General features: G+C 35.9%; 1 protein-coding gene across 1 annotated transcript in view; it reads left to right on the top strand.

Annotated features, from left to right (window-relative positions):
- Positions 1 to 224: 224 nt before the first annotated feature.
- Positions 225 to 24198, top strand: part of ODAD2 (outer dynein arm docking complex subunit 2) — a gene marked incomplete at both ends in the record, with an annotated part of 61858 nt that continues 37884 nt past the window's right edge. The window contains 9 exons of the mRNA XM_084213241.1: positions 225 to 421; positions 1850 to 1966; positions 2170 to 2311; positions 14259 to 14405; positions 14683 to 14892; positions 15045 to 15269; positions 17491 to 17601; positions 18101 to 18255; positions 21670 to 21912. Of these exons, the coding sequence (XP_084069367.1) occupies positions 225 to 421; positions 1850 to 1966; positions 2170 to 2311; positions 14259 to 14405; positions 14683 to 14892; positions 15045 to 15269; positions 17491 to 17601; positions 18101 to 18255; positions 21670 to 21912 (1547 nt within the window). The remainder of the gene's footprint in view (positions 422 to 1849; positions 1967 to 2169; positions 2312 to 14258; positions 14406 to 14682; positions 14893 to 15044; positions 15270 to 17490; positions 17602 to 18100; positions 18256 to 21669; positions 21913 to 24198) is intronic.

Genomic DNA, 24198 nt, shown 5'->3' with positions numbered 1-24198 from the left:
ACTTAAAAACTTCAATTTGCACATGATAACTGCTACTTTTCAAGTTAATGCTTTGTTCTTTTAAAAACAATATAATTTTGTACTTAGAATTTTATTCTACATTTAATGCATGCAATTTTTAAGCAGAGAGTCCTAGAATTTTGCTATAACTTACTGTTTTAATATTAATTATTCATCTAGCAATATGAGTGACAAACCATGACTCTTTTTATTAGGAATATAGTATGTCTAAAGAGCCAGTACACAAGAAGAATTATCAGCATGTGGAAGGTGCTGAGATTTCTGGCCAATCACAGAGCCTTCATCATCTTACAGAAAAGACTGAATGTGAGAAAGGCAAAAGTTCTTCAGCAGGACCCACTGGCCATATGTCAAAACCATATATGAAGTGGAAGAGCAGTGGGCTTTCTGCTTCCCAAAGGTAAGTAATTTTCTTTAAAATTTAATTTGCCAATAGATCTATCTAAACTGTGCTAATGATAGGGCTGCATGTTACAGGTTTCCATTATTGTCTTAACTTAGGAGGAAAAAAAACAAAGCCTACTACATGTTAATTTCTAAGGAGAGAGTTTGGACTACCAAAGAGAATTCTCAGGTTTTTTCTGTCATGTGACAACTTTGATGTTGTTACGTCATTTCCACAGCAAGGCAGGGAAGGAACTTGCAATCATCTGAAGTACTGGTTCTCCGGGACTGTGATATTATCATATTTTTTGGTGTAAAATACCTTTTAAAGCTAGACTGATTTGAAAGCCTGATCTAAACCACACTTTCTGAGCGAGGTGAAAGAGGTCCTGAATGGAAAATCATAATGATTCTTGTTACTGCCATTTGATTTTGTATTATATGAGCTACTTCTCTAGCTCTGCTTAGCAATGATATTCCCTGATGAGATTATCTCAATGTTTGAACACCCAAAATAGAGTATACATATATTGTACATTGTTGGATTTGTCTTCTGAAATCAGTCCTCTGTTTTGTTTCCTGATTATGTGTAAGTGGAGGAAGAAGAATATCTGCACAAAAGCCTATCAATGTCATCCTACAAAAAATAGTATCTTTCTCAAGTCTACCAATTTAATAAATTGTAAGAAACATTTTAAGAGATTTTGGATGTGACTTATGGTTATCAGTTAGAAAGAAATTGGCTTTCCAGAGCAAGAGCTAACCTTTTTCCACAGTTATTGATGAAGTCTTGATGTAGTGAAATTGACTGCAATCATAAGTAATATTCTCTTTTTTTTATTGTGACTGTGATAGAGTGACCAGCTCAGGCTCAAAAAGAAATTTTGCTTTCACAACATTGTCATTTTGGGACCAAAAAAACCACCAAAGATTGTGGCCAGTTAGAACTGGGAGTTTTTTGGAATATGAGGAAAGTATTATATGTTGTATTCAGCATGATCAAAGCTGTGGAACTTCTAAGTGTGTGGAAGAACTAGGCAGACAAAACTGCCTGGAAATAAGATGACTAGAGGAGAAGAAGAAAGATACAGAAACTCATGTCTGGGGATGGTAAATAGGAAACAGATAGTCACTGTCTGTTCTAGGACAAAAATAAGGGCATCAAATGAAAATGAGCCAGTGAGATCAGTTCAGAACAAAGGGAGAGATGTCTTTGTATGCCACATAGCTCAACACTCACATTCTTTGCCAGAATATAGTAAATTCATTTGTTTATGTGAGTTCAAAAAACAACCAGAGACATTTATTGAATTCTTCATCCATTCAAAATTATTAATGCATGGACAATCAGGAGTTCTCTGAATCACAGTATGCTGAAGAATATTCTGGAAATAATAATTTCTGTGTTCTTCTTTTTTTTTTTTAATAAACCCAAATCCCGTAGTGACAAGGTGACAAAAAAAGGCTCTGAAGAAAAGAAAAGTAGAACTTCATCTCTGACTACAAAAAAGAAAGCCAGTGGCAAATCTAAATCAGTTAAAATTCAAGAAACTTCAAAAGGGTATGGATGACTTATTCTTCCTTCCTCAATTTTTAAATCTTTTTTTTCCTATCTACAGTAATTATCACTATACTTACCACTTGGTAATGCTAGTTGTATTTTTCTAGTTATTAGGCAATGTTGTCACACCTGTTTGAAATATGCTTGTCCATATTGTAGCTTATAACTATTTGAAATTGGTGATTCTGTTTATTTATTTTTAGTAAAGCATCAGTCAGCTTAGAAGATGTTAGTGAAAGTTCCTCAGAGACTGAAGAAGATGAACAGCCTATACGTCATCAGGAAGGAAGCAGCGATTTGTCAGCAGAATACTGGGGAATTCAAAAACTTGCAAAATATGTAAAAGTAAGTAAGCATTGATAAATTGTATAAAAAAGTAAAAAAGTTACATTTGAGGAGATCAGACCAGTTCCTTATCCTTTCCTCTTTCATTATACTTTAGTATAGCCCTTCGGTATAGTATTTTCAAATCCTGGAACTGTGTTCTTTCCTATCACGCACTTTCTTTTTAATCTGCTGGTTTTGGCTTATATAGCCCTTTAGATTAAACCATCTGTTCAGTGTTATTTAAAACGTAAGATGGCATAATCTCTTTATTAATTATTGGGTTTCTATTTTGCTTTTTGTATGAAACTTTCCAAGAGATTTCTTTATGTGGATAATAACTTTCAAGAGTTTTTATTAAAACTGAATAGTTGCCTAAAGTCTTTCATCAACTGTGATTAATGCATGTCTGAAGTAATTCTAACATGGTCTTGTGTCTGGATAGATGCTTTAGTGGACAGGAAAATGTATGATAAACAGGCATCTTCTAAAACAAACCAAGGAAACGTTTTTACACAGACTTGTTGAAAATCTTTTGGAACCTATAAATATAGATAGTTAGAATTCTGAATATGTCTGAAACAGATCAAAACCCCAACAACCCTGTACTATTCTGGAAAACTCTAATTATGTTTTTCCCTCAGGAGAAGTTCCTTTACAAGTTCATACTGGAATTTATGTTCTGTTAAGTTGCTAATAAAAGCGCTGGCTTTTTTATTTTTTTGAGTGTAACTACAGAGAATACACATCCAACAGATAAAATGGTGGCGTTGGCTTTTGGTGCAGGAGAAAGAGCAAGTCATATGAGGAGCAGCTGTGGGAGCTGGGCTTGTTTAGCCTGGAGAGAAGGAGGCTCAGGGGTGATCTTATCACTCCTTCCAACTGGTTGAAAGGAGGTTGTAGCCAGGTGGGGGTCAGCCTCTTCTCCCAGGCAACCAGAGATGGGACAAGAGGACATGGCCTCAAGATGTACCAGGGGAGGTTCAGGCTGGACATCAGGAAGAATTTTTCACTGAAAGGGTGGTTAAGCATTGGAATGGGCTTCCCAGGGAAGTTACCACAACAGTGGAGCAACAGTGGAGTCACCATCTGGGGAAGTGTTCAAGGAATTACTGGATGTGGCCTTGGTACTGTGGTTTAGTTGACATGGTGGTGCTCAGTCAAAGGTTGAACTTGATGATCCTGAAGATCTTTTCCAACCTTTATGATTGTATGATTGATTCTTCAATTAATTACTTGTGAGGAATAAGCAAAGTTTTGGCTCTTTACAGTCCTTTTAAGTATTGTAGAAGAGTAACTTAGTCTTTTAAAATGCATTCAGAGTACTCACACTGCTTATTTTCAGTTCATGTCTGTGGGGCCTTGCTAGTGGACCTGGCAAAGAGACACAGACAAACATAGATAATACAAACCTGTCTACATTTATCTTTTCTAGGTTGGACCTCTGTATTTTTGTCATTTTGGCTATGGCAAAATAACCCTTTGCAAATGTAACTTTGAGCATTTAACTTGCTCTGCTATTCCTAATGCTGAACACAGCATGTGCGCATTTTGCATTATAGAGTTCCTCCTAATCATGTATAATTACAGTTCAGCGGGATGTTTTCAAACCTTTCAGTTCGTCAATAGCTTGCTTCTCTCTGTGTTATGAAACAACTCTTTGTACTTTTCTGAGAGCTCAGAGAAACAAACGTTACTTTTTAGTGAAGACCCCAAGGTCCTCCTGGAGAAGATACTTGAAATTCATTACTGTTGGTGAATTCCCACTACTCTTTTAATTGGCCCATTTATGTATCACCCTCTTTACTGGCAAGGTTCTTCTCTCCTGATTACTTAATTCTCAAACTCCCTTTCTTCTCTAGATCCTTCATGAAGTTGGGTTTAGATTTTAGTGTTGAACTTAAATCAGTATTGAAATTCATATCTACATTTGCATAAAACCATTCTGAAAGAAGAGTGAGAATGACAAATAGGAAAGCGTATTTTTAATGCGCCTCTGTTTTAGAATTGACTTAATTTTGTTCCAGCTGTCAACAAACAAAACTACATAATGGTTTAGAACTAGGAAATGACAGGGCAGCATTTTTGATCAGACAATGAGTACCCATTAAGAAGTTTATAGGATAGACTTCAATAATATGAAAAAGTTTTGTTGTAAAAATTCAAATATATACTTCTCTACATAGTTATGCACACCCGAGTCTTCCAATAGTTCTTTAAGTTGGATATAAATTAAACTAAGTATTTGAAGATAAAATAGTTCTGTGAAAATAGTTCCGTGTTCATTCTCAGCTGCATAAAGCAAGAACTCCCTAGTGTCAGACAAAGCTGAAAAGAGATGCCTCAGTGCCATACCACAGACAGTGGTTGAAATGTTTTATTGATGGAGTGCTACTTTAGCTTGCACATGGAATTCATTTTAATTCAAGTATAAATACTGCGCTTCTGGCCAGACTTGGGAGATTTTTTGGCATTCTTGTTGTTCATGTAGGCAAGTGTTCATGACACATGCAACGTAAGAGAAAATAAATTTATGTCTGTGTTATTTAAGTTTCTACAAGCATATTTATATATAAGCACAAATTTCAAAGGGCTTGTGTTGTTTGCCCATCTGAAAAAATTAATAAAATGCCTTAAAGAATAGTTGATCGAGATACCAAGAAAATGCAATAATTTGTAGATGCAATGATTTTTCTAAGTCTGTTTAAGTTAATGGGAATCATAATTCAGCAAGACTCTGTAAAAGATAAATTTGCAAACAAGAAAACCCCATAAAACATGGAAGATACCTAGTTTTTATATAATGTTAGATTGTCATTAAATGTTAAAAAGATGGTTGCTATTTGTATAAAGCAAACCTGAAAGATCCTGTGAGTTGTGCCTGTACGCTCTGTACTTGTATTCCTCTTCATGGAGAGAAAATTCCAGTGTTGGGGAAATTCCCTCCTGACTTTTTGCCCTTCTCCACTCCCTTTCCTTTCTGGGAAAGAGTATCCATGTTGGAATTGTTCCGCTGGGAAGCAGCTGCTTCTGTGGTCTGGCTCCTTGTCCTACCTTCAGGCTTCACAGAGCTATGAAGCAGGAGCTGGAGCATGTGTGTTCCTGCCATGCCTCCCCATTGACTTAACAATGAGCAGCAAAATAGATCAGTGAGCTTGGTGATGGCCATGTGTTAGACATCCTTTGGGGCCAGAGTAGATAAAATGGGAATGAGGTGCTCTGTTGATGTTTGTAACAGTGAGATTCACCCAGCCTACTTCAGATTTGACATTATTTATTAAATTGGCACTTCTGAAGAATTGGATTTCTAGAGGAAAAACTCCATTCTACATCTGAAAAATTTTAGGAGTAGGACAAAGGGGTCATCTTTTTCAATTATCCTTTTACTAGAAATGGGGAACATCAGGTAAAAATGCAGAGTCTTCTTTGTGGCAGATCTGAGGCTGTTCACTGGGAAAAAAAAAGGGAAAAAAGGGTGAGAGCTGGGCTCTTTCCTGCCCACAGTTGAGCACTGACTATTGCCAGTTTTATGATAAAACTGAGATGTTAATGGGTGAATTGGGCTGGTGACTGTGCCAGGAATAATGCCAATATCCAGAATAAATATTTAATCCCATAAGTGTTTGTGCTGTTTGACTTTGGTTCCGTGTAAGGGCTTGATTCAGATGTACACCTATGCCAGGATGAGGATGAATAGCGTTCTGCAGGACCATGCCAGTTACAGAATTCATCCTTCAGTTTCTTATGTGGAAAGCCATTCTACTTTTGGCTATATTTCAGGATTATGCTAGTGAAACCAGTCAAATCTCACACTTCATGTAATATATTCTTTAATTTCATATCTGTTTGGAATTACTCCAGTGCAAAAGACCTCGTTCCCAGAACAGCATTGTGTTTCTTTTCTACTTTGGAATCACAGATGGACAAATCTGCTGTCTCTCCCTAGCTGTTTGTGCCCTGTGCCAGGCCCAAGAGCTGGAGAAAGGCTATGGCACTTCACAGGAGCCAGGGAAGACGTTCCCTGAGAGTGGCATTGAGCAGCAGCTCCCAGGTGCCCATGTGCAAATCAGAATTGTGTGCTTTAGCAGCTGATGTATACAGCAACTCTTTTATGAGAACGAGTTATAAATTTATGGTGCTTTTGAAGCCATTGATGTGGCTTGTAGATTTTTCTCAAAATTCATAGCAATAGAGGACAGACAGTATTTTTGAACAGCATCATGAAAAAGTATAGCTCTCGTAAGTTATAATGGTATTGGAAACATTCCATATTATTAAAATTATACTAGTGCTCATTATAAAAATTTGAATCACTTTCATGAGCCATGTATTAAGAAATCAGATGCATTTTGGGATTAGCAGAAAAGTAATTCTGTTTTATCCTAATGTGCAGGACCTCAGAAAAAGACACGAACATCCCACCCTAAGGAATACAATGGGTCTTCAGATACTAATTGTTTAAAGTGAAAAGTTTAAAGTCTCTGTTGGTTATGGATGTTCCCATAATCTTGAGATCTGACCCTGTGTGTATGATGGATACAAATATTAGGATCTAATAGCAGGAGTAAAAGTCGTAATCTGTGTAGGACATATATTGCACATCAAAATTTTTTCTACAATCTGTGGACAAGAGTGAAATGTTTTTTCTTTATATCTTATTGGCAAGACTTACATGAGATTAGGTTTTAGCTAGTAAATACATAATAAGCATATGTAAGTGCATGTAAAATATTTTTGTACATGCAGTAACTTTTTGTCAGGCCCCTTTTCAGGACTGACCACTTTGACCAACTCACCTTATTAGTAAAATGTCTAGCAACAAATCTTTTCCCTTCCTTATGAGAGTATATAGTGGGGTAATCTGAAGGAGGTTTTCAACTGAATGGAAAGGTAAAGATGAAAAATAAACGATGCTTTAGTTTGGCTAAGACTGTTATTTTTCAGAAGATACGAAATGTATGTGACATAATCATGTGCCACCTGCTAGTGTTTCATGGCACATGTTTGACTTACCCGTCAGCCTTGGCAAACCTGTCAGCCTTCATATCACTCTTCTCTACTGTTCATGAGTATCTCTTGCTCCCATCTTCCAGTATTAGCCAAGATTTTATCTTAAAATTCAGTAAAGAACGTGATTACTGGGAAAAAAAAAGGAAATAAAAATATGTGAAAAATTCAATTTATAGTTAAGATATGTATTTCCTAACAACCTTGATAGTGCTGATCATGAAAAAGAAATATTTTTATGATAACTTTACTAGGTAGGAAATATTTGGCAAATGGTGAACTCTCAAATTATTATTATAATTGGCAACTTTGAAGCATTGGAATAGCTCCCTGTTCAAAATACCATGCAATCATTCTTCATCCCAAGAGACATATAAAATTCATAACAACCAGTTGAATTTTGACCATTAACACCGATACCAACTCGGATGAATTTCTGTGTAGCGAAGGTTTAATTAATGTTCACAGGGTCACGCATTCCTTAGAGTTTCATAGCTGATGAGAAGAAAGTCAATCTAGAAAAAAAGAAAAAAAAAAGTAAACAGAATTCAGTAAAAAAGGAGAAAGAAGAAATGGTAGATGAAAAATAAAGGACTGAGGAAAATAATGTACAGGGTTGTAGTCTATGATGAAAGCAGGCAATGAAATTAATGAGCTACAGCTTTGACACCATAACTGTATTACGTCTAAAATAGTAGTAAATTGCCACAATTGTCTCAATCTGACTTCAGATTTTATATTCATGAAGTAGATAATCAAATTGTTATGTTTCCTAAATAATTAGGATGTGAGTGTGTCTGAAAGGTAGCAAGAGTTTTAAGTAGTGAGAACAACATTCTGTGTTGTTTTTAAGTGTTCCACATTGCTGTAGGCTCAATTGAATCACAGCTCACTCTACACACTGTTATTCCAGAAGCACGCCTGTGCTTCAGCCATGTCTTCACCCTTATTTGTTTTTCCTATGCTCTCACTAAGCCCCGTTTCTAAGTTTGTTTTATTTCTCCAGAGAACACCTGTCTCTTAGGTTTTTATAAACTATTGCTATAATTTTGTTTTCCTTGCAAAATTTTTTTTGGCTAGTTTCAAATGACACTGCCTCTTCTGTCTGTTCAGTGCTTATGAAGCTTCAACAGTATGCAGGCTCTCCAGCAGTCTGCAGAGGCAACAGTCCTTCCTAGTTCAACCTCATTAACTTTTCTCCTCAGATTCATATCCACTGATTTCCTAAGTTAGTTGGATACCTAAAATTAAAATGCTGTAATAGCATTAAGGGTCTTATCCTCTGTCTGAGCCAAATACTAGGCAAAGTCAGAATTGCTTAGGCAGGTCTGACACTGTCACACAAGATCAGTAGCACATCTGTGTTATGGACAGCAAATGTCTCATCTACAAGTCTCCAGTCAATATTTACAGTGTTATATTACTATTAACAGTAGTGCTGTTTGTGTAGGGTTTTTTCATTTTAAAATTTTAATCATAGACCCTTTTCCCTTTCTCCATTCTATTTGCTTCTAATTTCTACATGTTCTTTTAAAACATATATATGCTTTATTTTCCTCAGATGGAGTGTCCTTACAAAATTGTCCAGATGCATCTGGGGAAGAAATACATTTCTAAACTGAAAATTTCACAATGGAGTAGAAGATAAACTTGCACTGCTAAGATATTATATATTATCTTGGCCAGGTTTTCTGTGGTTTTGGGGTCACCATTTCACTTCTTTCCAAGTTTGAGGTTTAAGAAGTTACTAGGAAAATATTCTGTTATTCCCAGTCCAAGGAAGTAAAAGTTCATATGTTTGCACATGAACTGTTAGACTTTTGCCTCCTCTATAGTAGAATCCAATTTCTGTGAATCAGAAAAGGAAAGCTAACAGAATGGGTACATGTCTTTGGAAGAGTGTTCAAGAGGGAATCAATGCTTGACTAACAAAACCTCCTGGTTCACACAGAAAATAATAGACATCCTTTTGTTTGGAAACTCATTTCTTTTCAATTTCATAAAATATGACAATTTAAACTCACTGTATGGGGGTCATGACATATATGTCACTTCTGCCACTGTGTAGGGTCAGGGTCAAGGTATTAATGTGCAACTAAAACAGTGCAGCTTCTGTGCATTGTTGTAGTCCAGTGTGAATGTTTTGAAATGTTGTGATGCCTGTGATTTTCCACTGGCTTTACTTACATTAATCTGTATGGTTTACATACTGCCAGGCTAGAGCTAAAGAATGCCAGAAGATTCAGGAAGTGGGTCAGGGAATTATTCCATAACTCAGTTATACTTGTCCATAAGTCATGTCTTAACAAGTTGCAGCTTGTATGTTTTATAAACTAAGATGAAAAATTGGAACTAGTATTTAAGCCATGACAAAACTCAGTGTGCATAGAGGTTGACTAGCATAGAAAAATTGCCTTGCTCAAGCATATGATGTATTTTATTCACACTGAGTACTGCAGTACTCAGTCTTTCATTAAGCTTTATCAAAATTTATTTAGATGCTAAAGTGTTTTCTAACAGAAAATTACAAAATTTTCTCTATGATTTAAGAGGGAAAAGTTCAAAAGAAAATAAAAAGTCACAAGCTTTAATAATTCTGTTTCATACTTTACTCTTTGTTTTGGATTTTTTGTTCTATGAAAATGACAATATTGCTTTGGGTTGGGATCCCAATGAAACAATTTTTTTTCCCCTAGGAGTTTTTTTGTTCCATTAATGAGTTTTAATTTTAAAAGTCTGGTGTAACAGTAATTTGACCAACTATTTTGGCTATCACAATATGCTATTTTGTTTGTTTGGTATTTTTAAAAAAATACATTGACTTGGTATGCTTGGTCTTAATTTTGTCAAGTATATCGTAATTGGCCTTCAGATTATATATCCTCATAATCAAAACTGGGGTATTACACAGAAGAATGACAAAATTGCCCACAAGCAGCAATTTTTTTCCCTGTTATTCAGCCATAGGCTTGTTATCACAGACAGGCACAGTTAACTACCTCTCCAGAATTTACTTAATACAATAGAGAAAATACACTTTTACTCTGGCAAAATTAATCTCAGCCATTGGTCTAAACAGTAAAAAAACCCATCTTTGACATTACCGTGCAGTGTAAAACAATATTTCTGGTAGCATTCAGTCATGTACACTCTAAATCCTAAACCAAATTAAATAAATTAATAAAACACCTTCAAATAGGTACTGTCTTTATGGAGATATTTATGAGCCAAAAACTGTACAATTTTTGTTTTACTTAATTTTGCTTTCTCTTGGGAAACTGCACTGTAACTTGATTGTAATGTTTATGTATTTTCATTCACACATTTTCGTTTTACTACAAATTGAGCAACACATTTGGAATAATATTCTTTATAATCCTGTTCATACTTTTATTACTTGCACTCCTATAATGCCTTTAGGTTTCAGTTGAAAGGGTTGACTTCAGAGTAAATTTTGTCTTTCTTTCCTAGCCTGCTAAACTGACATAATCAGTTCGAAAATGAAAGCTTTGTATTAACTAAGAATGGTTTAATTTGGATTGGACATCTGCTATTGAAACTTAAGCCTGTATATTTTATTATCTATTATCTATGTCTCTTATATTTTATTATCTATTATCTATGTCTCTGATCATAGTATCTATTGAGGGTTAATTTTTTTTTAAAGAAAATAAGTAAGTACAAAAACATTTCTTATTTATGAAATTTCATAATAGTGAATAACAGACAATAAGACTAGAGCAGAATGTAGGAAGTAATTGACTCCATCTGCTTGCCTCCAAAACAGCACCAATTCTTTGTGGGCCTTCCACACAAATATTTCTCTACCTTTTCTCTCCTGTCATGGAGTTTTCATGCTGTAAGCAATGTATTCAAGAAATCACATATTCTTACTATTAAAGTTGGTTTTGTTGAGTCTTTTTTTTTTTTTAAGCATGAATCAACCCTGATGCTGTTAAATCCCATTATTTCTCATCTGGACCTGGAGAAGAGATGATTGGCATTGAAGGTTTTCTTTAAACTACCTTCCCATTGTCTTCTTCAGAGTAAACAATCCCAGTTCCTTCAAGTTTTCTGTGGAGATCATAATTTTGAGATATTTTGACATCCTCTGGTCTTTATAAACTTTCCCAGTATCTTTTTTGAACTAGAATACCTAGAATGGATGTAGCACTTAAATTTGAGCAGTGCCAATCCAAAGAAGAAGGAGTTCTTGTATCTTACAGTTTACAAATCTGGTTATAAGTCTCTCTGTAAAGTTTGCTTTTTTTGTTTGGCAATGCTGTGATATTGATAGATAATATCAGCATTGTGTTCAGATTTCTTCCTGCAGTTCTGCAAACTAATGATGGCATCAGCCAGTTCTCTCAGTTCCACAGAGTAGTGTCCATTGAGCTCATCCAGTGTGAAAATGTCTGTTATCTAAGTACTTACTGACTAGTTATGTCCTTAGCATAGCCAGAGTGTTCGCTATGCTGTCAGAGACATTAAGTAACCATTAGCAGAATACAGTAAAGGTTAATGCATAAAAAAGCTTTTACTTTCTTGGTTCCATTTGTTGAAAGGTTGCCATTGACTAACAGGGTTTTTCCTCTTGATTATTGCAGAAGTCAAACAAAATTATGGTTTGAACTTGTGTGTTCCTTGGTTTTCTGTACTTTGGGTTGTGTCTGTATTTGCTTGTGTTTTTCTTTTGATTCTTTTTTGATTTGTCAGTAGTTCTGTAATTCTCAGTTTTTCTCACTTGTTAGCATGAGTATTGTAACACAGACATTACACATTCAGTGAAAGAAGATGTTTTACTGATAGTGTAACAGTGATACTGCTTTATTTTCATGGATATATGTGTTATACTGATATATAGGAAGAAAGGCACATTTTAAAATAAGTCTGTGTTTAATTTCAAGCCTTAAAATTGACTGTTGATGTGCCAGTAGAATCTATTTTTCTTCCAACATATCAGATTTCAAATGGTATAACAGCATGATGCAGATTTTATGTCAGCTTAATGGAGAGGTAACTATTTCCATGCATGTTAAAATCTATGCTGTAACTACTACAAGACTTACTCTAATGATAACTTCAAGAAACAAAAAAAAATTGTTGAAGCCATCAGCAGTATTTCTTATTTTGGAGAACTGATGCTTCAGCACATATGAAAAATATTTTATTGTGGTTTTACATTAAAAGCACTTAAAGTGGTGTTCATTTTTAAAACTGAAAAAATAAAATGCATATATATAATATACGGTTGCATTTTTTATTCATTATAAGAAAATTAAAAGTTGTTTATTTTTAAAAACTTGGTCCATATTAAATATTATATGCCAACCATTATATATGTAAGATAAGGGAATTATGGACTATTATGTTATGTATAAAGGCAGTTTCACTGTAGCAGAAGCAATCCTCAGAAAGAGAGGACATCACTTTTTAGATTAGCAATATACTTCTTACAGTTACATGAAATAATAAAAAGACAGTTTTTTTTTTAAACACCTGTTGCAAATTTTTTATCAGACAAAGCCAAGTAAATATCAAAGTCTAATCTGTTAGAAGGCCACAGATTTCATATAAGGAGAGCTGTTAGTTTTTCTGAAGTGCAGTACCTTCTCTGTAGTTTTGTAATCATATTGTAGGGATTTTTAAAAAAATAATTAAGAATTTTATAAGTGTGAATATACTGATTTCTCTAGGAAAACATTTGAGAAATTGTTACATTATTTCATGCTCTGGGGGGGTTTTTCAAAGTAGATGAAAACATGTTATTAAAGCAAGACACATTTCATTCTGCTGAAGTCAAGATGATAAATATGATTTAAAAATATAATTAAAAAAAAAATGGGGGCATCTTCCTCTAGGACACTATGTTTTAAAATTACCTTTACATTAAACCACTTTTGTGGGGAAATTTTCTGGTATCTGTTGTTAAAAGAAAGGTCGGTAAAAATTATGAAGCACTATGAATATATATTTCATTGGTCAGCAGAAGTGTTTTGTCTGATGTAGACTACTGCTCTGAAACTTTATGAAGTAGTTCTCTCTTTTTGTATGTATTTTCTCACTTGTAATTCTTTACTACATTTATAACAATCTGAAGAGCATGTTAAATTTAAATTCCTTTTGTACTGTGTCTGTCATACTGTTTCTGTTTACATTAAAGAAATATGATTCAGGAGTTCTGGTTTTGTTAGATCTACCTGGTTTGTATTAGCAAACATTACTCAGTTTTGTAATATTCTGTGTTTCATTATGATCTACACAATTCAGCAGAACATTTTCCTCTGGGAAGGGTTGACCAAAAATCCTTTGCAGATTCAAAACTCTCATTTAAAAGAGATGGGCTTGGGCAGCACAGCTCAGATCGGGATGGGAGCCAAAGCTTCCCTGGAATGCAGGAGGTGGATGCTGTAGTTTGATTTACTAGGTACTCTAAGTTGTAACTTCCACATTAGTACCAGCTGGCCATGTTCACTCCAGCTTCCGTAGCAGCTATAGTTCAGCTCTCCTAATTTCCATGCAGGTCAGTTCATCCCTGATTTTATTGACAGTAAACCTATATTATAGGTTTAAAAGAATCCACTGTCATATGGCTTAATTTTCTGTGTTGTGTTTTTTGATTTTTTTTCTTTAAGTCTAGTTTTAGTGACTGAGATGGAGCTTATCTTAGCTTATCTTATTCAATAGAGCTTGAATGTTTAGAAAAACATTCAATCTGGTCTATTCACAGCCAGCCATGTTAATAATTTTCCACCTGAGCTATTCACTCATTTGAGTCTTTATGGCATTTACAGACTTAATCAATAATTCCATTTCTTACTATGTTTGTGTTATTGAACACTTAAAGTCAAAATAGTCTAATGTTTCTTCTTTAGTAGTAGTTTTACTAGCACGACTAGAGGTGATTGAGTTTTATATTAAATGCATTTTACATATTTGTTAATTATTTTCTTTATTTTAGGTAGGTGATCCAACAGCCACTCTAATTGCACTATGTTCAATGAGGGATTTCAATCTGTCTGAAGAAACCTGTCAGTTGGCCATCAAAGACACTGGATGTCTTGAAGTGTTAATTAACTTACTTGATACAGAAGAAATTAAATGTCAGGTAATGAGCTTTGTGAAATACAGCAGTGAATATGCCTTTTTTATTAGAATATTTTTTGAGTTTCAAAGTTACAGAGTGTAAAGAAAATTGATTTCTCATTTCTGTATTTTCTTTTCTTCAGATTTTTTAGAAAGATATCTATGTCTTTGACTTTCAGTTTCCTTCTTTTCTCCTGATTAAATATAGAGAAAAAAAATTAAATAACCCATGATTTTAAATAATGTTGTTTTTTGTATACCTAAATAATGTTTAACTTCTATCCTTTCCCATTATTTAGACTGGTTCATTAAAAATCCTGAAGGAAATTAGTCAAAATATATTGATCAGACATGCAATTGCAGATCTTGGAGGCATAGAGATCATGGTGAAAATATTGGACTCTCCAGCCACTGATCTAAAATGTTTAGCAGCTGAAACAATTGCCAATGTTGCTAAATTTAAACGAGCACGAAAGACAGTAAGGAAATATGGAGGAATCAAGAGACTGGTAAGCAGACAATAAAATTTGTACCCCTTTCATATGCATATTTTTGTTGAAATGTGTTGTAAACATGATCAATTGTACTGTTTATCATAATTGGAAAGCAGTGTGATATCAAAGTTTCCTGTAGATATTAAGAAATTGGTATTTTTTTTTAGGTTGAGCTGTTGGAATCTATTTCGATGGGATCATCATACCAAGCCAAAGACTCTGAAACAGTACGCTGTGCAGCTTTGGCCCTCTGGAGCTGCAGCAAAAGCACCAAAAACAAGAAAGCAATCCGGAAAGCTGGTGGCATTCCATTACTAGCTAGATGGCTCAAATGCTCACACACAGACATCTTAATCCCCATAGTGGGGACACTACAAGAATGTGCCTCAGAGGTGAGTAAACACAAGCTAAGTTATTTCTAATCATTAAAGAAATTTGCCAATAAAAGGAAATACTACATTCTACAGTCACTTAAATCAGGTCAGTTATCCCATCAGGAAGTAGATGCTTTATGTAATCAAAGTGGTTTTGACAAGGTTACAGCTTGGACTGAAGTAAAAACCACATATTTTTTATTTAAAAGGCTAGGAGTAATGCACGAAAGAAAAAATGTGAAATGAAAGCCCTGATTACTTTCTTTTTTTTCTTATTTTTTCATCATACTTTACAGATTTGGCAACCTAAGGTGCTGTGTTCTGCTTAAGCAACGCATTTAAATTCTACAAAACTAAGCTGCAGGTGTGGCCTAGAAGATCCAAGGCAGTGCAGGGCAGAATGGTTTACAGTGTCCTTGTGTATTGGGTCTGATCCATTGCAAATAGAAGAAAGGAATATATGAGATTTTTCCACAGATTTCTGTGGCACATTTTGCAGCTTTGAGTATATTCCGTTTTTAAATTTGAATGCAAATATTTTTTATCATAGCCAGGTAAGGGATTGTACTAGTGGGACAGTTCTGTTTAAGATCTTTATGAATGACCTAGTTGAGAGGATTGTGGGCATTCCCAACATGCTCAGTGTTTGCAGGCACACGAGAGGTAGGAGTGTCAACCTACTGAAGGGCGAGAAGGCTCTGCAGAGGGCTCTGGACAGGCTGGATCCATGTACCAAGGCCAGTGGTATGAGGTTCAACAAGGCCAAGTGACAGGTCCTGCACTTTGGTCACAGCAACTCCTGCAATGCTTCAGGCTGGGGAAGGAGTGGCTGGAAAACTGCATGGTAGGACAAGACCTGGAGGGCTGAACATGAGCCAGCAGTGCCCAGGTGGACAAGAAGGCCAATGGCATCCTGGCCTGTGTCAGCAATAATGTAGCCAGCAGGAGCAGGGCAGTGATCATCCTTCTGCGCTAGGCACTGTGCAAATCCTGTGTTCCGGGTCCCTCAGTTCAGGAAGAACATTGAGGTGCTGGAGTGTGTCCAGAGAAGGACAATGGAGTTGGGGAAGGGTCTGGAGCACAAGGCTGGTGAGGAGCAGCTGACGGAGCTGGGGGAGTTTAGCCTGAGGAGAAGGAGGCTCAGAGGGGATCTCATCACTTGCTCAAGCTACCTGAAAGAAAGTTGGAGCCAGGTGGGGTTGTTCTCCCAGGTGGCAAGTATTAGGATCAGAGGAAATTGCCACAGGTTGAATATTAGGAAAAATTTCTTCACCAAAGCAGTTGTCAAGTGCTGGAACAGAGTGCCCAGGGGAATGGTTGAGTCACCATCCCTGGAGTTACTTAAGCGATGTGCAGATGTGGCACTTAGGGATGCAGTTTAGTGGTGGACTTGGCACTGCTGGGATAATGGTTGGACTCAATGATCTTAAAGGTCTTTTCCAACCTAAACTATTCTATTTGTTTATGATTCTCTATCTTCATTTGAACTTGAGGTGTATTACATTTCAGATAAAATAATATGGATAATTTGTCTTGGTGAATTTGAGGCACAAACAACATTATTAAACACTTTTTCTGTTAAAAATTAGCTTCTTGAATTACACAAATTAATGCATGTTCCATGAGACACAAACCTGGCAGGTTTTAGGTTCAGTAAGTATGTATTGAGAAGGTGTCATTTTTGAGGGTTTCTTGTATGGTCTGACTTGGAAGGAACACTAAATGCATTTCTTACACAGATGTTTCCCCCACTTAAAAAATTATCCCATTACAATGCCTGTGGGTTAAATTTGGATGACAATATCACTAAAAAATTTTAATTCTAAGAACATATTTTTCTAACCTTGTTTTAGGAATAGATCTGTTGTTTTGGCTGCTGGTTGTTGATGAAGTAAGTGGGTACCTCTTGATTTCATTCTGAAGTATCTTTTGCTTTCTTGGGTCTGAGCAGGGAGTCTGGACACCTTTCAGAATATTCTGCATTCTTTGTAAGCCAAGTGGTTACAGGATAGGCAGTGCAGTACCTCGGTTTACAGGTGATTTGAAGAGCACTGCAGAGGATGCCTGTATTTGCTTACCTTTGAGATCATAAGTAGTATTTTCAAGGCAATGATGACTTGTGCTTACGTAAAGTACAAGACTTCTCAGTATCAAACCCTATATTGTAGCATTGTATTATTATTGTGACCTGTTAACTGTTAATATGCAGGATTTAAAAGATGCAGTTTATCTTTTTTAGCCAAGTTACAGACTTGCAATAAGAACAGAAGGCATGATTGAGAACCTAGTGAAAAATCTGAGTAGTGAACACGAGGAGCTCCAGAGGCATTGTGCAAGTGCCATATTTAAGGTAATTTTATTATAATCACTAGATCAGAACCAGGATTAGCCCTTTGTTTTCATGTCATTGTCAGTCTTAAATTTTCTTAATTTCACTATTTCTCTAATGTGTAAAAAAATATAGAAATGTTGTAAATATTTTAGCTCCATATTTAATATTATAATTAGGTTCCTACTAGCTCTTCTTGTGTACAAGCATTAAGTTACACAGGTAACCAGTGGAGAGTGGTGAGGCATACTGTGCATAGAGCTGCTTTGGTTTTTCTGTTTGTTTACCCCTAAAGAGGACATTGTAGCAGTAAAAGCACTGCTGCATATATCATATACAGGAGCAGTTTACTGTCGCTCTCTCAGTGAGTTGTTAGCATATTCAGATACTTGAGTAAAATATTTATGTTTTCTTCTCTATTAGCTTTTACTAGTTACAATGTAATACAGCTAGCTTTTGAAGACATATTCTTACAGACTTATGCATAATATATATGATTAATATGTATATTTTTTTATAGTGCGCAGAAGATGAAGAAATACGTGACCTGGTCAGAAAACATGAAGGTCTACAACCACTATCTGCTCTGCTTGAAAAAAGTGAAAACAAACAACTTTTGGCAGCTGTGACAGGAGCAATCTGGAAATGTGCAATCAGTACAGAAAATGTGCTAAGGTAACAATTTAATTCTACAAGCATTTCTTACATTATCACGTTTTGATTTTATGGGCCTCTATTGTTTTCAAAACTGTTGTGTCATAATTCTTCAAAATCAATCTTTATAATCAGCTGGGCTTTCACCTTAGGTTTTATAGTATAGTATAGTACTTAAAAATTGCCACCTGGCCTCATCAGGGTAGAGTGGAGACAGTGTTAAGTTCCTAGAATCTTAACATTAAATGAAGACAAGTGGTGCCTCTAGTTAAGCTATAGGACTCTGAGTCAGGATATGTACTAGCACATAGTAAACCTTTGACATGTGGCCATATCTGATATTCCCCCTCCTGTCTGTAGCTTAGAAGCCAGAATCACTGCTGCATGGTAGAGAGAGTACTTAGTACACTTTAATGTTTTACATCAAGAGAGACAGAGACCAAATTATCTCATTGTAGTGTAAATATCTAATACATATTAGAAATATACTGGAGTCTAGGATAACTAGCCTAGGCATCTCTCTTCTTGACTACAGAAGGGGCTCAGAAAAGTAGCTTAGTCTGGACACCCAGCTTCTAAATGAGTGGAATTAATTGATGAGAGTTCTACTGTGGGTACCAGAAGCCTCTCAGTACCAGGGTTCTGCACATTTATTTGAGAATGGGACAGTAGGAGTTGTCACTCTCTGCCTTCCATGGAGCAGTTTAGTGATCGAGAACACTTTACCCTCTCATCTAAAATTAATATAACAAATTCATGCACCTTACCTAAAAAAAGGAAACTTGCTCCACTACATATGTGCTCAGTTTCCTTCTGAAATTATGCTGCTCTGTATGTAGAGCATGTAGAAAGGTTAGAAAGAGTATTAGTAAGAGGTAACATCTTCCTGCTGCCCTAATTTACTGTATCTTGCTGGATAAGCGCATAATGATAGATAAAGACTGGGTAAAAATTAGGAAGATTTCCAGGTTTTACATTGTGGCTTTTTACTGTCCTAAATGAGTTCCCAAACTGTTGGTATACAGACCTATGGTCTTTACTTCCTCTACTGCTGACCTACTGGTTTTTTGCATTCTTAATTGCACAGTAACATAACTTTTCATATGGATGTATCCTTCTTTTCTGTGGTCTTTGGGTTTGTGCAGAGGTATCCTGATTTTGGATCAGTCAGGGATGAGACAGACTGAATGGCTCTCTCTGTACTAGTAAACTAAACAGGGCCAAATCTTTCAGGTTTCAGGCTCTGTGTTAGGATTATCCATACTGTTTAACTGCCAGCACAGTTCCTTACACAGTTTGCCAGCAAATGCTCTCCCAGACAATGCCCAGACACTCCTTGGGAATGGTGCAGGCAACAGATTTTTCCCATTAGGCAGAATGGGTGAGGCCACCCTGCATTGTGAGGATAAGAGATTTTAGCCATATGGATGCTATGTTGTGCTTCTTGTCCTCAGGGCTAGAGAATGAGCCCTAGCCTGTTTTATTTATTAGTATAGCTGTAGCCAATAATTCTGTCCAACTGCAAACAGATTTTTGTTGGGCTACTCACATATCTTTGGCAAGTGCTTGATGCTCCACAAAAGTTACTAGCCCGGCGCAGCTCCAGCTGAATTCACGTGTTCTGTAGTGCTGAGTCTGAAGGAGTAAACCCTGTCCAAACTCAAGATGGGAGGGCACTAAAGAAAAGGGAGTGGGGATAATATGAAAACACCTAAGCAGATCTGGAGGGATGAGCCTGAGTCTGGCATGAAGCTAGAACTAACAAACTCTGCTGGCTCCTGCAGGGGCACTTCTAATTATCTCTGAAGTTCTCCAGAGTATTTCCTGTACCTGGAGGTCGCTGCGGAGATGTTGTGCTGACTCAGCCGTGAGCCGGGGCAGGTGCCTGTGCCTGTGCCTGCGCCTGTGCCTGTGCCTGCGCCTGCGCCTGTGCCTGTGCCTGTGCAGCTCCGGGTGCAGCTGGCGTGGGAGCGGCCGTTCTGCTCCTGGACACAAGATGGCCCGAGCCAGCAGCTCTGTCTGAGAGCAGCCTGCCCGCTGCACAGCCAGCTCACAGAGTTCCATCTGTGAAGAAGTTGAAATGCCAGCAAAAATCAGTTTGTTTTGTTGTTTTTTAAAATTATTTGCTTACTTTATTGCTCTTTTTTTCGTGCTGTTGATGTTTACTCTTGGAAAAAAAAATGTAGGGATACTTCCAAATTACAGTGAACAAGGAGAATTTCTCTTTAAGCAAAGGTTTGGATGATGAAAACCAAAAGTTTCTCATTTCTCAGTTATTTTAATTATTATGCTAATAATCCATCTTGGAAAGATTAATTTTTAGTTCTGCCATAAAAATCTCAGAAATACTAATATTTTTTGTATAAAAAGAAAAGCCGCATGAGCAACTAATTCCTGGAAAATAGTTTTCGTAGCTCAAGCAGACATTCCCAGAAGCTAGGGACTGGGAGAAAAGCACAAATGAGAACTCAGTACTCTCAGAGAAATTTTCTCTGGTAATTAGATTATATACAGGTTAGATCTAGCTTGATATACCACATGGAACTGTCAGGATGTATCAGAAAATGCATAAAAAGAAGATGCAGTATTTGTTAAGTGTTAAGAATCCCCTAAGTTTTAAACAAAAAAAAAAACAAAACAAAAAAAACCCCCAAAAAACCAAAAACCAAATCCTTAAAAATTATTCCAGCACTGAGGAAAAAATCCTGTTCAGAAAGATGAACTTTGAGGTTTAGCACACATGTCTTTGTAGGATAGGACCGTCAAGATTTTGAAAAACATATTTTTGATTCTTAGTTCTAAGAAGAATGGGGAAAGTATTAATATGAGTCAAGTCAAATTTCTGTTAATTTATTTCTTAATTACAAGTTGGAATCTAACATTGTGCTATGGAAATGTACTAGAACTATGGTTCTGACCTCAGGAAAATACAGTGTATTAGGCCTAAACTAAATATAGAACTGCTCAAGGTAAACTCTCTAAAGGCTCATATTCAGTGAAAAGTAAGGCCATCCTTTGGTTCAGAGAGGTGGAGGAGGGTCTGGAACAATACTACTCTAGCTGCTGTTAACATAGCAGGGAAAAGTGCTGGAAGTAAGGATAGCACATTAATTGGCACTCTTCTGGTTTGTAGGTGTTTGTAGGTGTTGCATCTGCATGTCAAGTTTAAAAAAACCCTCAAACTACTCAGGAGGTTCTTAGACAGCTAAATTGTAGAAATGTAGTTAGAAAGGTTGAGTAAGAAAATAGACTGTGTGTCACACTTAGAATAATTGATTGGAATGGTTTACCTGTATTGGGATTTCTTCAGCAAGACTATTTACATACAGAAATTAAAACTGGTACTTCAATTATAATAATACTTTAATTATAAAATTAGGCTGATATTGGTAACATACTGAAAATACCAACTTTGGATTTATTGCTGTCTTTTAGATTTCAGGAATATAAAACCGTAGAAACTTTGGTAACATTGCTTACTGATCAGCCTGAAGAGGTCCTTATTAATGTCATTGGAGCACTGGGAGAATGTTGCCAAGAGGAAGAAAATCGAGGCACCATCCGCAGATCTGGTGGAATCGCACCTATGGTGAAGTTACTGACTACAACTAACCCAGCCCTGCTTGTGAATGTCAACAAAGCAGTGGGAGGTTGTGCAATGGATCCTGAAAATATGGCGTGAGTTATTAATATTCACAGCATTTTAAATATTGAAAAACAGTTCAGTTATTCTGGAGCAAATATAGTCAATTCTAATCTGATTTAAGATATTTTTTGCGTCTTGCTTTTTACAGAAGTGTGTGGGTTAGCTACTAATCTTACTGTAAGTTTGCTATAGATAAAAAAATTATTAAAGAAGTATATAGAATGTAAAGCTTTTGCATTTTGAGACAAATCAAATAAATCTTTAGTAAATTGATTTTTGTGTAAGTTGAAATTCAAAGTTTCAAACCACGATTTTAAAGTGCATGATAGGTCCATGTTTTACACTCTCTTTTTACTTCTGTTCTTAAGTCATTAAAAATAGCCTAAATTAGAGGAAGTTATTCTAAAAGGAAATGTACACATTTACTGTCATGATAATAAACAAAATTTTTTGGTAGTAGGGTATTAATTCTATTGTGTATCTCTTTTGTCCCTCTCCATCATTCCTTTTGTGAACTCAGACAGTTTTAGACCCTTTTTCCCCTCTTATTCCTTTGTAAAATCAAAGGAAAAGACAGCCTTTGATTTTGTGATGTAAATTTGTATAAATTACAAAGGTTGTTGAGTTTTATGATTAAGTGTTTCAGTTAAATGTTGAGGTCAGCATTTGCTGCCCTTACTGTTCTCTTACAAGGATATTTACCTCAGGATTCTCAGCATATTTCCCTCCTTGTACATAATGGAGGTCAGAAAGAGAGTTTTATTAAGCTCCTCCTGTTCTGATTTGCATAATTCACTTGATATTCATATAGCAGTGCAGGGAATTCTTTTCCTGAATAAGGCTTTTGTTTTCATGCTTTGGCTGTCACCCAGTGGCAAAAGGCTGGATGGTACACAACCATAAACATGGGTTGTATGAGCAGTTAGCCATGTAGCATAAAAGTATAAATAAATGAAATCATTTTAAAGACATTTCTCACTAAAAAACAGCCTTTAGCATAATATATTAACCTAAGAGAATTAGCATTGCAAATACTGAGAAACTTAAATGCCAATAAACATGAACTGATATTTATAAAACCTCAAACATAATCCAGTACTCAGAACTGTCACTTGTAGTATCCAGTAAGGACAGCTTCATACTGGAATGTGTTCAGTATAAGCATTAAAAAAATGCAAGTTGCTGCTGAAAATTGTGATAGAACAGAGTCTGTCTTGTCTTTGAGAAGGAGAAAGTACAGGTTTGGGACAAAATTTATATTTTAGAGTTTGTGAAGGGTGAACAAAGGAATCAAATATTGAATTTTATTCATATAAAACATTCTCTGTTGAAGTTCTCAACTTTAGAACTGTTTCTAAAAGTATTTCAAAACATTAGCAAGTAAACAAATCTTAAATAAGTGTGACTATACTTTTTGGTACTACAAAAAAAGTTACACAAAAATTATTAGCATGACTGTGCCAGGTACCTGATGTATCGTGCTAGCTATGCTTGTAGTACTAGAAGAGATAATGCTGCTATATTTTTACCAAAGCATGATTCATCCAAGTGTAAATACATTCAGCAAAATTTTTAAAAATAATGCTTAGTTAAAATATTGACAGCAGCGCAACTGCTCATATGTCTAAATTATTTCCTTGATTGAGCTCTGCCTGTCACAGGGCACTTAAAAGCAACCGCTCCTCCCACCACTGACCCCCACCTCTCTATCAAAAAAAAAAAAAAAAAAAAAAAAAACCACCAAGAAAAAGAAAAAAAGTATGTCCCTTCCTCTCCCTTCTCCTCCTCTCAGATCAGTGCAGCAGAAGTTGAAATTATATCTTCTCATCCAAAGTGCTTTCCTTTTGGGGAAGAACAAGTCACCAAAGACATGAAATACACACACACACAGAGTCTGTAGTATGACTCTTTTCTGTTTACAAAATTGGGACCTAAAACAATAAATAGCCTTGTTAGAAACTACTGTGGAGGTCAGTCTCTTTCTGTAAATATTTTCTGAAGTTCTTTATCAAAAAGGCACATCTTAACAAGGGTGTAGAAATGTGCCAAGATTACCTTCTAGGAAGAAGCCAAGAAAAGCCACTGACAGCCTGTACATATATACAGGCGATGAGACCTTTCTGTTGCAGCAGGTTGATGCTTAGGTGTTCATGCTTTTTCAGATTCATGTAGCTGGATCCCTATTGCATTTCTTATTTCATAATAACTTATTTCTCAGAATGGTTTGACAGGTTCTAGGTAATCAGTTCTTCTCTACTGCCTTTTTCCTACCAAATTTGGCTGGTAGGTCTTGAGGCTTGGGAGCTTTTTGTCATATA

This window comes from Fringilla coelebs (assembly GCF_963513975.1).
Source record: "Fringilla coelebs genome assembly, chromosome: 1".
Classification (NCBI taxonomy): Eukaryota; Metazoa; Chordata; class Aves; order Passeriformes; family Fringillidae; genus Fringilla; species Fringilla coelebs.
The sequence above is the reverse complement of the archived record's forward strand: the minus strand, read 5'-3'. Positions and strand labels throughout refer to the sequence as shown.